Genomic DNA, 15,528 nt, shown 5'->3' with positions numbered 1-15,528 from the left:
ATCTATCGTCATTACCATAAATTTCCTCATAAAATAAATTGCCATCAATCTTCTACATCTTCTACCGCTTTAGAGAAGTTAAGATCAATAATTAGGACTGTAACATTAATGCCTTAGGTACAACTTACACATAAGAAACATTTGAAATAAAAAATTTAATCTGTAAATGAATCTAAACTTCAGGACAAAATGGGCTTTTGCTCTTTTCCACAAAACTAATTAGCTTTTTGCCCTTCTTCCCAAACTAAATAGGGAAATGCCCCTCTTTTGAAACTCGACTTTTTCAAAATCAAGTTAAATCCTATAGTGACGTTTTTAAGGACCTATAGTGACGTTTTTAAGAACCTATAGTGGCGTTAAAATTGCCTATAACTCGATTTTATGGATATCAAGTTACGAAACGCCACTATAGGTTCTTAAAAACGTCACTATAGGTCCTTAAAAACGTCACTATAGGGTTTAACTCGATTTTGAAAAAGTCGAGTTTCAAAAGAGGGGCATTTCCCTATTTAGTTTGGGAAGAAGGGCAAAAGGCTAATTAGTTTTATGGAAAAGGGCAGAAGCCCATTTTGTCCCTAAACTTCAAATAATTCTTTCTCCCAAAAAAAAAAAAAAAACTTCTAATAATTCTATTCAAATTATTATTTGGGAATGTTGAATTTTAGAAATTTGAGGAGTTTTACTTTGGTTGGCTTCTATTTTAAATAATGCCTTTTGGTTATGGTCACTAGGATTTATAATATTTTTTACGTTAACATTTTTATTTTCACAATAGTTGAGTGCAAAGGTAAGAATGCAATTACATTCAAATGAACATGTGAGAAGGCAATATATACAATTATAGTTAAATTTAAAATAAACCTAATCTTTATATAAAAATTATTTAAAGACTAATCTAACAATTTATCTCATCTTTATCTATTTACCAAAACTAATAACAAAAATACAATTTTAAAATGAGAAAAAGACACGGAAAACAAAAAGGAGAAAGCACGTAACAGTTTCAAGCTAAATCGTTGGTTTTTTTGGAAAGAGCTAGAAATTCATCAGCTTGAGCATCTCCAACAAACTCTTTAAAGCCAATTCCCTCTCTATCTTAGAAAGCAAACCCACAAAAATTAGCTCTAACTGTCTATCTAAAATCCAATAAAGGAAGATTAAACTTCCTTTGCTTTGAGTGTGAGATATAGGCATATAGTTGGTGAGAATTTGAAAAATATAGTAATACGAAATGAATGAAGGAAGATTAAAAATGAATAAAGAAAGATTAAAGAAAAAATGAATAAATAATACTTAAATGGGATAAAGAAAGGATAAGAGATTGTTGGAAATTGTATCCAAAAAGTAGGCTGGCAAAAGTAATTGCTTACTCTCCAAATAGTAAAAAAATTTGAAGAAAATACTCTAAGTGAGACAGTCTGGAAGAGACACCTCTTCAGTTGAACACCAAGCTATAATAAGAGCTCTCTATATATCAAAAATAGCCAATGCAGCAAAGAAATAGAATCTCTCATCTGGAATAGGTCCATTTAACAAAATCTGTTGGCTGGGTGATAAATTTTCACCAGATCAAATTGTAAATAATATGAAGAGCAAAAATGTAATTCCCCATAATAAAACTAGATCACATTGGCAAAGTAACATTTTAGTAAAGAAGATGCAGATTATATTCTTCCTCTAGACCACACAGTGGGCATATAGTATTCTCCACTCGTGAAGTTTTTTGAGAGTCTTTTGTTGGCAATATATCCAAAGCAACATGCACATGCTAGAAAAAAATCTTTAGTATTTTGTGCCATTTGGATTGCCATTATTTTTTTCTGGATTCGTACCTTCATTATTTCATGTGGTATTAGCCATCCAGTAGGCAAATTTCACTGAAAATTCCCGATTTCTATTGCAACTTATACCAACTTATCTTTGCAAGGGAAGATGGGGAAATTGGGTATATGCATGGTTTTAAAAATTGGTATGGTCAAAGAATCAATTTGTGCCTTGATTTCTAGTTCAACCCAAATTTTGACCGGTTTTGGGGCATTTTACCGGACCAAAATGGTGCCCGATTGAACCGGCTGGTCCAGTTTTTAAAATAGTGGGTATATGTTAAAGAACTAGCTATAGCGTGGGGTAGGTGCATCAATTGAATTCCCTTGAAGGTTGGGATTTTAGCAAAGATACCCTAGGGTTTCAATTCTTCTTTGTAGCTCCTTGTGGTTTCTATATCAACCAATTAACCCACGAGACTAAATTTCGTTAGCTTTTATGGATAGAAAAATCACGTGACTATCACATGACTAGTGGCACAAATTAGTTGGTAAATCTTCTTAATGTGGTTATGTGCAAGGTCCTCAAACTCGAAACAAATTGCCTAGTCCGACAGGGTTAACTGTAAACTGGTCATGAAGCCGGTTTTTTATATGCAAGAACCAACTATTTGAAGAAATTGAGTGAACTTCTTGTGCTGCAGTTCAACCCGAAAAACCGTGAGCTAGTTCAACCTGGTCAAAAAATTAACTTTATATATATATATATATATATATATAATGAGAATTGAGTGCAACATGGGGTGTAGAACCTAAGATCTCACCCTCACTTAGGATCCAAGACTAGCATTGTAAGGACAGACCTAGGATTTTGAGTTAAGGGGGACCGGAGTATAAGTTAAAAAAAATCATGAAATTTCAAACAAGCATCTATTTAGTATTAACAAACTATCAGCAAAGACAAATACATAAAACACCATTGTTTCTTACTGCATTAGAACATTTGTATCAGCTCATGCAAATATTTATGTCTATTTTAGCATAATAACCTACTTTTATATATATATATATATATATACATATATATACTTTTCAAAATCCCCTACATCAGATTATTTATTTTATACTACATTTTATCAAAATATTATTTCATTATCAATTTTTTTTTATTATCTCAAATTATCTCTCTCTTCCTCAACCAAATTGGGGGCATTCTGTTATTTTACAACTGATGCAACTACTATTACAATGAAATCAATGTAAAATTGTGGTGGGAGGGGGGGGGGGAAACCACTTGAACTCCTTGTATTTAACTATGACCTATTATTATATTTATTTTATACTTACATAAATTTTAATTTCTCAACTTATTATATCACCTCTCTCTCAATTTATTAAATATTTATTAAAATTTTTTTCTTTGCTAAATTTACTTGTGATTTAAGAATAGTTCATTTGCATGAGAATTTACTAAAATAACTAAAAGTGATTTTTTAAAATTTAATTAAAAGGATTTCTACTTGAAGGATAATTATACATGTTTATTTTCATGTTTATTTATGTTGTATTATTTTCTATTAAACTTATAATATCATGAAAATTTATTTGAAAGTCTATTTCAATTTTTTGTGGATATTTTTAGTCAATTTTGCTAGTACTTACAAATTTAATATACATTTATTTGTATTTTAATTAATTACTAAATTAATTATGATATTATCATGGTTCAACCTTAGTCAAATCTCAGTTTGACCTTAAAAACCTTGAACCTCTCCAATTTTTGTTCTTTGAATGGTTTGGGTTTGAAAACCATGGTTACGTGATGGTTACATAATTTTTTCGTTTATAAGGGTTAACAAAATTTAGTTACATGGGTTAATTTGGCGGATATAGAAACCTTTGAGAGTAATGAGAAAGAATTAAAACCTTAGAGGTGTTTTTGAAACTAACCCAAACCCCTGTGAGGTGATGTGTGTGTGTATTACCGGTCATTAAAAGGATTTAGAAAATTAAATTTTTTATATTAATTAATATATTTTTTAAAATAACACATTACTTTAGAATTCTCACATATTTAATTATTCCAACTAATTTAAGATTACCTTTCAAAAATGTTTTCTCAAAAAAAGAAATTATCCCTAACTTAATGGTTTGTTTGGATTGAGGGGGGAATGAGGGGGAGTGGAGGGGAGTAAAGCAGAGTTGATTGAAAATAGTCTAATTTTGGGCCAAATTTATTTTACTCCCCCTCAATTCAAACGGATCATAAATTTATTGAGTTAGTTGGTACTTGAGGCTAAACAAGTCTACGTTCCCCCACTCCTCGGAGAAAGTATACCATATTTCGGTAATACCAACTCAGCATCTGTTTTGGTATTTCCTACCCAATAAATAAGTGACACCTGTTTCAAAAAACCACATCAGACTACTCTAACAAATTAATCACAATCTTCTATACTATCGGGAAGATAAATTAATTATTTATTGGAGTAGTCTGATGTGATTTTTTGAAACAAGTGTCACTCATTTATTGGGTAGGAATAGGGGTCGGTCCGGGTTGGGTTTGTGTCAAACCCGGAACCGACCCGATGACATTGGGTTTCTGGCAAGAAAACCCGCCGCCGACCCCAAACACCAACGGGTTAGGTCAGATTGGAGTTGTTTGATCAGCGGTCAGATCTAAGCAAAAAAACATCAAATTGTCACTTGATTTTTGCAAAACTCATGAGATTTGAGCAAAAATACACCAAATCGTCGTCGGATTTGAGCAAAACCCATCATATTTTCAACGGATTTGAGCCTTATTTGAGCAAAATCCATTAGATTGTAGCTGCTGGATCTGAGCGTAAACGATGATATCTCGCCAAATCCGGTGGAGATTTCATGGATCTAGCTGAAATCTCGTCGGATCTAAAATATCTCTCCGGAAAATGCTATAAAGCTCGGTCGGTTTGGGTTTCTTTGGGTTTTGGGGAGAAGATCTGAGATCGAACCGCCCAGATCGGATTCTAGAGAAGAAAACCCGCCATTGACCGCTGGAGTAGTAGGGTCGGTCGGTGGTCAGTCCGGGTCCGGTCGGATTTACCGGGTGTGTCGGGCCACCGGTTGAGTTAATACCAAAATAGATGCTGAATTGGTATTACCGAAACATGGTATACTTTCTCCCCCCCGAGGCCAGAAACTAACCATTTTACCTTTGTATCTTTTGCATGTAAGTTATATAAATTGCTCTAAAAAGGTTAAAGTGAGTTTCTTAGAATCTTGCAAAATGGTTCATTTATTTTGCAAAATCTGATTTTTGTGCACTTTAGAGACACATAAGCTATTAGATTGAATTGCTGGTAGTTAGTAGGCTTATATCATGTGGCTTTATTGAACCATACTCGAGCGTTGAATTTCATTGAATTTTCAGAGCATTAGTTAGATACTTTGCAATATATTTTTGGGGTAATTACACTCTCATTCCTTAAGGGTTGTATAAATAACACTTTACCCTAAACTTAAAAGGAAAAAAACACTCCCTTTCTTTGAGATTTGAAAAAAATTTAACACTCCCTCCCTTTTTGTTTATATTAGCAATGAAATATTTTAAATTTTTATAAGAATTTTTTTTTAACCATTGTAAGTAAAAAATAACTAATAAATTTAAAATACAAAATTTATCAAGCACCAAAACTTCCTTAAGGGTTGTATAAATGACACTTTACCCTAAACTTAAAAGGAAAAAAACACTCCCTTTCTTTGAGATTTGAAAAAAATTTAACACTCCCTCCATTTTTGTTTATATTAGCAATGAAATATTTTAAATTTTTATAAGAAAAATTTTTTTTAACCATTGTAAGTAAAAAATAACTAATAAATTTAAAATACAAAATTTATCAAGCACCAAAACACTTGCAACGAAAAATCTCTTCATTACTTGTTGAAAATAAAAATTTACACTTAATATTTTAAAATACACTTTAATTAAAAATTTAAAACAATGAATTTTAACCATAAAATAAGATAATTTTGGAAACCTACTCTTCAGCAGAGGGCAAGTTAGTATACAATATTTTAAATATTAATTTAACAAAATTTGGTCAATTGGATGTCAAGGGGGTAAGTATTTTTTTCCTTTCAAGTTTGGGATGGAATGTCATTTCCCTACACCTTGAGGGAGGGGAGTATAATTACCCCCAAATTTTTTGTGTATCTAAAATTATCCGATTATTAAGAAATTTTTGTCAAATTGAAGAGACAAGTATGCTTTTCCTGGATTCCCTGGTGGCGTGGGATTCTCACATTCTCATGAGAAGTTTGGAGGCAACAATACAAGTTTCAATTCTATCCTTCACCTTTCATCCCTATATAGCTAGACAAAAGTTTCATGTTTGCTTTTTGAAATTTATCTTTCCTTGATTTCTTAATGGACAAAGTTTAGTTACAAAATTAGTTATAGCCTAAGGGCTAAGACTATAATTTAACTCAATATCTTTTTATTGAAGGTGATTTTTGACAAATCTACCATTGGATTTTCATCATATATCCTCCAGGATTACAAAATTTCTAGAAAATTAAAAATTAGTACCTATATCATCAATAAATTGTTTTATTGCAAGTTTTTGTAATTTAAAATTATTCATAAAATATAATCTTATAAATCATATAATAAATAATATCCGATTGACACAAAATTTGACATGTATATTAAGAGTATAAAGAATTTGCAATCTAATAGTTAAATTTTCGAAATATGTGGTAATATTAATGATATTGAGTAAGTGTGTAGGATTAAGCTACAACAAATTTTGTAACTAAATTTTGTCTATTCTTGTGAGGTTTGTGACATTTTATCCAATGGTGCTTATATTAAAGTGGCTTCAAAGGTTCCCAAGATAGAAATATAGGGATTTTATATAGCTGGAGAGAGCCACGACGATTAATTTTCAACCATACCATTTATTGACTTGATAAGGTGATTGGCAATGTTTTATTTGATGTTTTAGCATATATCCTAGGTCACTATATCCCTCATTTGGCTCAAAAATATTGAATGAAAACAAGTGTATCAAAGAAGCGATTATTAATCTGAAAGGTATCTTGGTAAGAAAATTTTTTTTTGGGTAAGAAATTAATGTACAAAAACAGTACAATAAGTAGGTTCCAGTTAGCTTAACTGGTAAAGTCTCTGATGGGTGAATAAGAGATCTGGGATTCAATCCCCGCCTACATCAAAAACTGATTGGTGTTTTAGTGTGGTGATAAAGAGTCATCATCAAGAGCAGATGTCATAGGTTGAAACTCTCTAAAAAAAAAAAAAAAAAAAACAGTACAATGAATTCTTTGGACTTTGGACTTAATTGGATTAATGTTCTATTTTATATTTTCAGCTTGGAAACCCAACTATTATGGATATGGCTAATGACATAATTCGTCAAATTGAGTACCGGTGGAGCCACGGACTAACACTATGTTTGGATGGGTGGATTTTAGGGAGGATGGAAAAATTTGGAGAGAAAATAGGAGAGAAAATGAGAAAGGTTGTTGTTTGGTAAGGAGGGAGGGAGAGGAAAATTTTTGGTGGGGTCCAGGCATTTTCCACCCGGGCCCACCTAAACCTTGTCTCTCCAAAATGGAGAGAAAATAGTGTGGGAGGAGTTTTTATGTATAAATGACAAAATTGCCCACTGCTTTTCTTCTGCCTGCTTTCGTCCAAAATTTTTTTTTTCTTCTGACTAATTTCGTCCCACTGCACTAAATCCTTTAGGCATTATTTTATTATTATTATTATTATTATTATTATTATTATTTTCACTTTATGAGAAAGATGCTTACTCTTTTTCTTTTAATCCTTTTTTCTTTTGATTTTCTGGGCTGTATGTAGTGTTATGTTTTTTCTTTTTTTCTTTTTTTTTTTAATTAGACATGATTTTTTTTCCTGGACATAATTTTTATTGTTTAATAAATTTGGGTGATTGTTTTTTTTTTAATTGCTTGTCATTTTTTAACAAGGGTATATGAGTAAATTTATACAAACTCACTTTTTCCATCCCTCCACTTTTTCACTCCTAACCAAACAAAAAGGAGGGAAATTAAAATCTTTTCTATCCTTCCACTTTTCTATCCTTCCACCATTTTCTATCCTCCCACTTTTCCACCCCTCCAACCAAACACACCCTAATGTTGAAATTAGGAATATTAATAGGTCACACAAGTAAGCTCCTGCTAGTTAACGCCATTTGTTGATTACTTTTTTCTTTTTTTTTTTTTAATTTAATTTTTTTATTGTTGTTGTTGTTGTTGAGTATCGGTGATATTAAAAAGCGGCCACCAATACTAAAAAGTATGCTGTAATGATGGAGGAAAAGCCAAAAAATTTGGCTGTTGAGCTATAGTGCACAGCCAAAGGTGACTGTGCACTGTAGCTAAAAGGTATAAAAAGAAAATTATTAAAAGTTATATTATTTTATTATGTTGGTAGTAGTAGTGGTTATTTATTGTAGTAGATATATTATTTTATTGTGCTGTTTATATTATTTATTATGTTGAAAACTAAAATAAAACCACTGATATTGAGTGTTTTGTAAAGTGAGATGGTAAAATAAATAAAGTAACTTTTTGTGATGCCAAATTACTAAATTTATGACTCCACCAATGTGGATGCCCTAACTTACATGCCTCTCACATTTGCTGGATCGCCAGGGCCTTTCAACTTTCCATCCCTAAGACTACCACCGAACTTGGTGGCAAATTGCACCTTCTCTCTCACCCTTCTCTTCAAAGCTTATAGTCCCATTATATAAAGGGAAGTGTTAATCATCTACTAAAACTATGCCTTTAGAAAAAGAGTGAGTTTTCTCTTTGTACAATATGGAACTCTGTGAAAACAATCGAACCCTATCAAATAAGGAGAGGTAGGAGCTGATCTGGAGTAATAAAAAGATCAAAGAAACACATCATGTTGGCTTTAACCAGCATTTTGATGGATCTATGGGTGCTAATGGGGAGGGAATGGACCATCTGGTACCATTCTTCAAAGATAAGCTAGTGGGAGATATACTGAGTGCTTTCTCGCAAGCTTTAGAACTATCGGAAAGAATGGGGGAGGACCTTGAGGCAGAAATTGAAGGAGGAGAGATCCAGGAGCTTAGAGAAAGCCTTGCAGTGGTAAAAATCCCTAAGCCCATAAAACAACAGATCCGAGCCTAATGGTCGAAGGCTCTAGTTGTGAAGGTGTATGGGAGGACTGTTGGTTTCAACTTTCTCAATGCAAGAATCCTCGCCTTATGGAAACCAACGGGAAGGATTGACTGCATTGACCTCGGAAAGGATTTCTTCCTTATCCAATTCTCGCTTAATGAAGACCATAGTATGGTTCTAAGAAAGGGACCCTGGTTCATTGGATATAAATTCCTCTCCATTAGACCATGGGAACTGAACTTTAAACTTGCGACGGTGGTGGTTTCTTCTGTGGCAATATGGGTCAGATTGAACAAACTACCCATCGAGTATTATAATGCATAGGCTCTCATGATAATTGGTGAAGCCATCGGGAATGTGTTGAGAGTTGACACCTATACAGCCACCGAAGCTAGAGGAAGGTATGCTAGGCTTTGCATCTAAGTCGATATTGAAAACCACTGGTGAATGTTGTCCTCATTGAAAATATTGAGCAACCAGTAATCTGTGAAGGACTTCATAGGTTATGTTTCTTGTGGACGTATTGGTCACTGGAAAGAAGAATGTTTCTATACGCCAAGGAGACCATCCCCCACCTCCGGTAGAAAACCAGGAGCCCTAGCCTGGTGCCAACTTGGAACCTAGTGGAGCTGCGATGGAGAAGGCAAGCAAGAGCTATGACATGGTTACGGAGTCGAAAGAGGACATGTATGGCCCTTGGATGATCGTCACACACAAAAAGAATGGGATCAGTGATGTGTATTGATAATAGCTTAATTTTGCATATTTATATAATTTTTAGAAAGCATTTAATTTATGCATTTTATATTTGGTTTTGGAATAATGCTGAATAATCAATTTTTTGCTTAATTGAATTTTATTGCATGAATTTGTCTTTTGTAGGAAAATGAAATTAAATAAGTTGATTTGTGCAAAGAAGAAAGTTAGTGAACTTTACTTTTACAATGACCATGTGAGCGTTTGGGGAGTGCTTATTCTTGCGTTTTCAGTTCCACGTTTTGTCCCTTCTTTTTTTTTTTTTTTTTTTTTTGCACGTGAACAGTAACCTCACAGGGGTTCACTGTTCATGTACTGTTTACGCATTAAAAATATTAAAAATGGATCTCACGATACTATTCACACATTTAAAAATTATTTTGCTACAGTACTTTCAGTTTTCAGTTTCAGCAACAATAAGCTGAATCCAAACGGACCCCATGATAAAGTTAAAGAATGCTAATCTAATTAAATTTAAGTCCAATTGGAAGAAGTACTCAAAAGAAATTTACACCAAATCTAATTTCAATTCGGATTAGAATTCCAGAGAAGTAGGTTACGGAAGTTTAACGGAATAGACTCAAATAAGTAAAGTATTAAATTTCAAATTAGAAATAAGCAACTTAAATTCAAACTAAATCCCAAGTAAGTTGTAATATATATATATATATATATATATATATATATATATTTTTTTTTTTTTAAATCTTTGGCCTGAAAAAGGAAATGACGACATGAGCCCCAAAATCTGAAAGTGGTGAGAATGAGTAGTTACCCATTGACGGTGCTGACAAAGAACCAAGAGGTGGACGCAATCATCAGAGACACCATCGACAAGGTCCTTGTCCTCCGCTTCGGCCATGCTTCTGATCCTGTTTGCCTTCAACTTGACGACGTTGTATGCCACTTCTCTCTCTCTCTCTCTCTCTCTCTCTCTCTGAGTTTTCATTTATTCTATATATTATGAAGTGGATGAACTCAATTTGTTTTTCTCTATGCAGCTTTCTAAATCGGCTCGGGAGGTGTCCAAATTTGCAAGTGTAGCCCTTGTAGATATCGATTCCAATGAAATTCAAGTTTATGTCAAATATTTTGACACTGCTTTCATACCTTCAACAGTTTTCTTCTTCAATGCTCATCACATGAAAATGGATTCTGGGTACTCTTCCCCCTCTTCTTAATTTTTGATTGTTATTATTTATTTATTGATTTTTAACAAAACACTAGCTCGGATATTTTGATTTCATATACCTATTTGTGTACATGGATATCTTCCAGGAATGCAATTCTGCATCTATTTTGAGAAATTGTACATATGATTACTGTTTTTTGTGTTTGTTGTTTATTATAAAATTATTCCAACAACTGAGCTGGATATTTAAAAAGCCCTTGCTAATATTGCTGACTAGTAGTAGTATTTGTATCATATATAAAGTTTGAACTATAAATTGTGACTTCCTGTAATTAATGTGTGTAATTCGTTTTCTCTTCTTTTTCTTTTTCTTTTTTCTTAAAAATAAAAAAAAAAAAAAATAAAGAGCAGTGCTTTTACGAAGTACCTTCCTTGTACTAGACTAATTTCAATACACATACAATGAAGTAAAATAAAATTAAAGGGAAAATGCTTTTTTCATATTTCATTTTGGTCTTGTTATTTATCTTTTTGTTTGCTTAGACCTGTAAGTTTCTCGTGAAACATGGTGATTAGGCTTCTGGAAGATGAGTGAAACAATTAATTAGATCTCTTGCACTTGAATCTCAAACAAAGTTTGCACCAAGATCTGCTTTTCATTGGCCTTCCACAAACTTGTTACAATTTCATTCCCTAAATTGATTTGCAGTAATTTCTTTTGAACGGCTGTGCAATTTTATTCTTACAATAGTCTCCGTCACATTTTATTTTGGTATGCAATGGGTGAATCTGTGTAGGTATGATAATGTTGTGAGTTTTATCATACATTGCAAATATTTTGATCATGCCCTTGAAGAATGAGAATCCGTTTCTGAACTAAAATTTTAAGCTAAATGTCTTGTATTCTGAAAATGATGTTATGCAGCTAAGAATTTAGGGACTTAAAATCTCAGATTCTTGTGTTAATTTGCTTTGGTTGGCAGGACTGCAGATCACACTAAATGGGTTGGTGCATTTCACAAGAAGCAGGATTTTATTGATGTTGTAGAGGTATGCATAGCTCCTCAGAAACTGAATGGTTTTAAGGCTGTCAGTTATATAAATTGCTAGTCTTGCCATTGGAGTGAATTCATTTTCTTTTTTATGCTTGTGTGAAACTAGTCTGCCATGTTACTGAAACAATTTTAAGCTGCTTCCAATCTCTATTAGCACATGCATAAATGTAATACTTCATAGGTTTTGTTGTGAGTTACTTTACCTTGTCTTATCAATGGTATCTTGGGTGCCGAATCTATGTGGGAAAGACTTTTATTGCTTAAAATGATGAGACAAGGGGAAAACTTTCTTTTCAGCTATAGATATTGGATACTTGAAAATTAAAAGTTGGAGGTGTTTTAGGTTCTAGATTAAGATGAGAAAACTTCATTAACTAAATTGATGAGGCAAGCATCTGCCCTAACAGTTAATATTTGTTATGGCATTGGCATTTGGACAACTGCATAACTCTCTCAATAGAAAAAAATGTGTAATGTAACAAGACAAGAGGTACGTTGCTGTATGGTTGTGGAAAGTCTGGTATATCTTTGGGCAACATTGCAGAATTAGTGGTAGCATTTCTTTCTTCACATCTTTATTTAAAAGTTAAAACTTTGAGGCATAAGCTAAGAAAGTGGAACACTCCCAAAATAATGGACAAACAAAATGTGATGCTAACTAACTTTACTAGGACAAAAAATGTTACTCTTTCGGTTAATGGCAAATCTGGGTCACCTTTAGGAAACATTGCAACTCTATTGTTCTTTATGACAATTTTTTTTTTTCCTTTAAACGATTTGTCATACGGATTTCTTATGTAATACACTCCTTGCTTGCATAAACGATAAAATTTAAATAACTTTCCTCTTGTAAATGACTGGTGCTTCTAGATGTTTGTATAATTCAGGGATGCATAATGTTTTTTTCCTGTCTTAACATTCTTGTAGGCAATATATAGAGGGGCCATGAAAGGCAAGCTGATAGTGAGTTGTCCTCTGCCACTAGAGCGAATACCTAAGTATCAATTGCTATACAAGGATGTATAAAAGGTGAATTAGCCTTACACTCGGTAATCAGACAATCACAAGCTCGTTGCGTGTTGTCCTCTAAAGATGGTTCAGTTAATTTTGTCAACTCATAATTGTCTTTTTTAACTTTTTGCTCTATAAGAAACGAAAGGCTAACAGCAGCACCAAAAACAATTAACAAACCCCCTGACAGCAGAAATCACATTTGGCAGATTGCCAAAAGAGAATAGGGAATTGGAGTTACACTAAGATCCCATTTAGCTAAGGCATTGGCAGCTTTGTTGAAGTTGCGGCGAATCCAACGGAATACAGAGGAGCATCTAGGTGACCTGCATAAATTAACCATATGGTGTACAGCTTCGATGTGAAATCAGAAATACTTGATGAAGCTTTTATGCTATCCTATATGGTGTAAACAGTGGCCTAAAGAATACAAAGTTTATATGCCCCTCTTTTCATAGCAATGTAATTTGTAGAGAGGTTCTTTTGTAGAATGAATTGTTTTATTACATGCGGTTATAATTCTTTTGGGGTCATTTCCTAATCCCTCTGATTTGAACTTCAAAAAACCATGCTTTCAAGTTAGCAACCAAAAAAAAAAGAAAAAAATGCTATCAGCCTCAACCCTAGGCTACATTTGGTTGCAATGAAAATAGGAAGAATGGAAAATGGAGGAGAAAAAATAGAAGAGATTTTGGGTGGAAGAGGTGTTTGGTTGGAGTGATTTTGATGAAGAGAAAATAGTGGGACCTGGCTTTTTTCTCCCCGGGTCCACCATTTTTCAGCTCTCAAAAAGAAAATTAGAGATAAAACAGGGAGAAGAAGTGATTTGATAAAAATGACTTATCTACCCCACTCCTTCCCCCAGGGTAAATTCACATTAACATTCTTTCTTTTTTCATTTTCTTTTTCTTTTTATGGGTTCTTTGCTCCTCACGCTGAATCACTTAAAAAAAAAAAAAAAAAAATTCTTTTTCTGGGTTCTTTGCTGCAAAGTTTACACACTTTTTTTTTCTCTCCTTACTTTGAACCATTTTTTTCTTTTTCTTTTTCCTTTATGAAATAGTTACATAAAGAAGATATGTAATAGGGGTATAATAGTAAATTTTTACAAACTTTATTTTCTGCCTTTCCACTTTTTCACCTTTCAACCAAACACAAATTAGGAAAATTAAAATTTTTTCTTTCCCTTCCACATTTTCTATTCCCTTACTTTCCCATCATCATTTATATGATTAAGTTATTGAATTATTATAGGTTCAAGCAACATAAGTCGATAGCCTCAATCTTATTTGGATTTGCAACCCTTGATGATCATGTGGAGCAAATAACAATTTGAATATTGCCAACGGGAGAAAGAAGATCACATGTTGGAAGCGTTATTAAGAGCCTTTGCAAAACTTGCATCCAAAAGCAGCTACCAAATACAAGGAGTTTAATCAATATTATGACTCCATGTGATTTTAGTAATTTAATTAGATAGCTAAATAATTTTTTGTGCTTGGATTTGTAATGGTTCACCCATATATAAGGAATTAAGTTTTCATAATTAGAATTTTTAATATCTATTTTGGAAATTTAGCAACTATAAATCATAGTTTTGTATGTTCATTTCTCTAATAAAATTAACATGAAACTATGCCACAATCTTGTGGCCCTGCAATTAGTGATATATATATATATATATAGAATAAAAAGCTCAGACTCTTTGTTTTATTCTAATTTTGACACGCAAGTTAATTAAGAATTTTGGTATTACACCTATAATTCTTAGAAGCGTCATTGCTTATAAAATTTATAATATATATAAATTGACAAATGAATGAAACCTGGATATAAAGTAAAGCAGAAATTTAAATAAAAAAAAAAAAAAAAGCATGTAACTTACGTAAAAGAAACTGAATTTAAAGACAAACAAAAATTAGGCATGTTCACCAATACAATTGTAGAGAAAAAAATGAAATTAATTCAAGCATACTCATCCTAGTAAGTAAAAGAAAAACAAAAATAATCTCAAACATGTACATCCAAGCATGTAAAAGAAAACAAAAATTGTCATGTTATTTGTCAACCATGTATTGTAAAGAAAAACATACCATTTAGACATATTGATCATCTAAGCAATTGTGAGGAAAATAAAGAAAAGTTAACTAGACATGTTCATCGTAGCATAATAAAGGAAAATATGAAAAATACCTACATCTAAGCATCATAAAGAAAATCAAAAAATTACTTAGACATGTTTGTTTAAGCATTTAAAGGAAAACTAGTAGTGCTCATCTAAGCATGTGAATCAAAACAAAGAAATACCTAGACAAGTTCATCTAAGCATTAAAAAATAAAAAAAACAAAAAAAACAAACATAGATGTGTGCATCTAAGCATATCACCAAAAATCAGAAAATTTATATGTCACATGTCATAGGATTGAAAAATGTTATCGCATTCATTTCATGTGAAAACATATTGTTATAAAAGAAACTAATTCAAACATATGAAACATGTTAATGTCAAAAAAAATCACCATGTAATTAGAGAAATTTTTTTTTATCATGTAATTAAAGATATAAACATGTAAAAACAGTCAAGTTATTTAGCATGGGCTAGCAAAACAGAGACATGAATATGTAATA

At 32.4% G+C, this 15,528-nt stretch overlaps 1 protein-coding gene across 5 annotated transcripts; it reads left to right on the top strand.

Annotated features, from left to right (window-relative positions):
- Positions 1–10,424: 10,424 nt before the first annotated feature.
- Positions 10,425–14,455, top strand: LOC115983844 (thioredoxin-like protein 4B). 5 transcript variants are annotated; one of them, XM_031106679.1, is made up of 5 exons: positions 10,425–10,599; positions 10,703–10,860; positions 11,817–11,883; positions 12,816–12,917; positions 14,154–14,455. In XM_031106679.1, exons 1-4 carry the CDS (start codon positions 10,465–10,467, stop codon positions 12,912–12,914), a joined length of 459 nt encoding a protein of 152 aa, XP_030962539.1. In that variant the 5' UTR covers positions 10,425–10,464; the 3' UTR covers positions 12,915–12,917; positions 14,154–14,455. The 5 variants fall into 5 exon arrangements, with proteins under 5 accessions (XP_030962539.1, XP_030962538.1, XP_030962536.1 ...); XM_031106678.1 differs by lacking the exon at positions 14,154–14,455 and adding an exon at positions 13,109–13,432; XM_031106676.1 differs by lacking the exon at positions 14,154–14,455 and adding an exon at positions 13,039–13,432.
- Positions 14,456–15,528: the final 1,073 nt, after the last annotated feature.

Source organism: Quercus lobata, chromosome 4 (assembly GCF_001633185.2).
Source record: "Quercus lobata isolate SW786 chromosome 4, ValleyOak3.0 Primary Assembly, whole genome shotgun sequence".
NCBI lineage: Eukaryota > Viridiplantae > Streptophyta > Magnoliopsida > Fagales > Fagaceae > Quercus > Quercus lobata.
The sequence above is the reverse complement of the archived record's forward strand: the minus strand, read 5'-3'. Positions and strand labels throughout refer to the sequence as shown.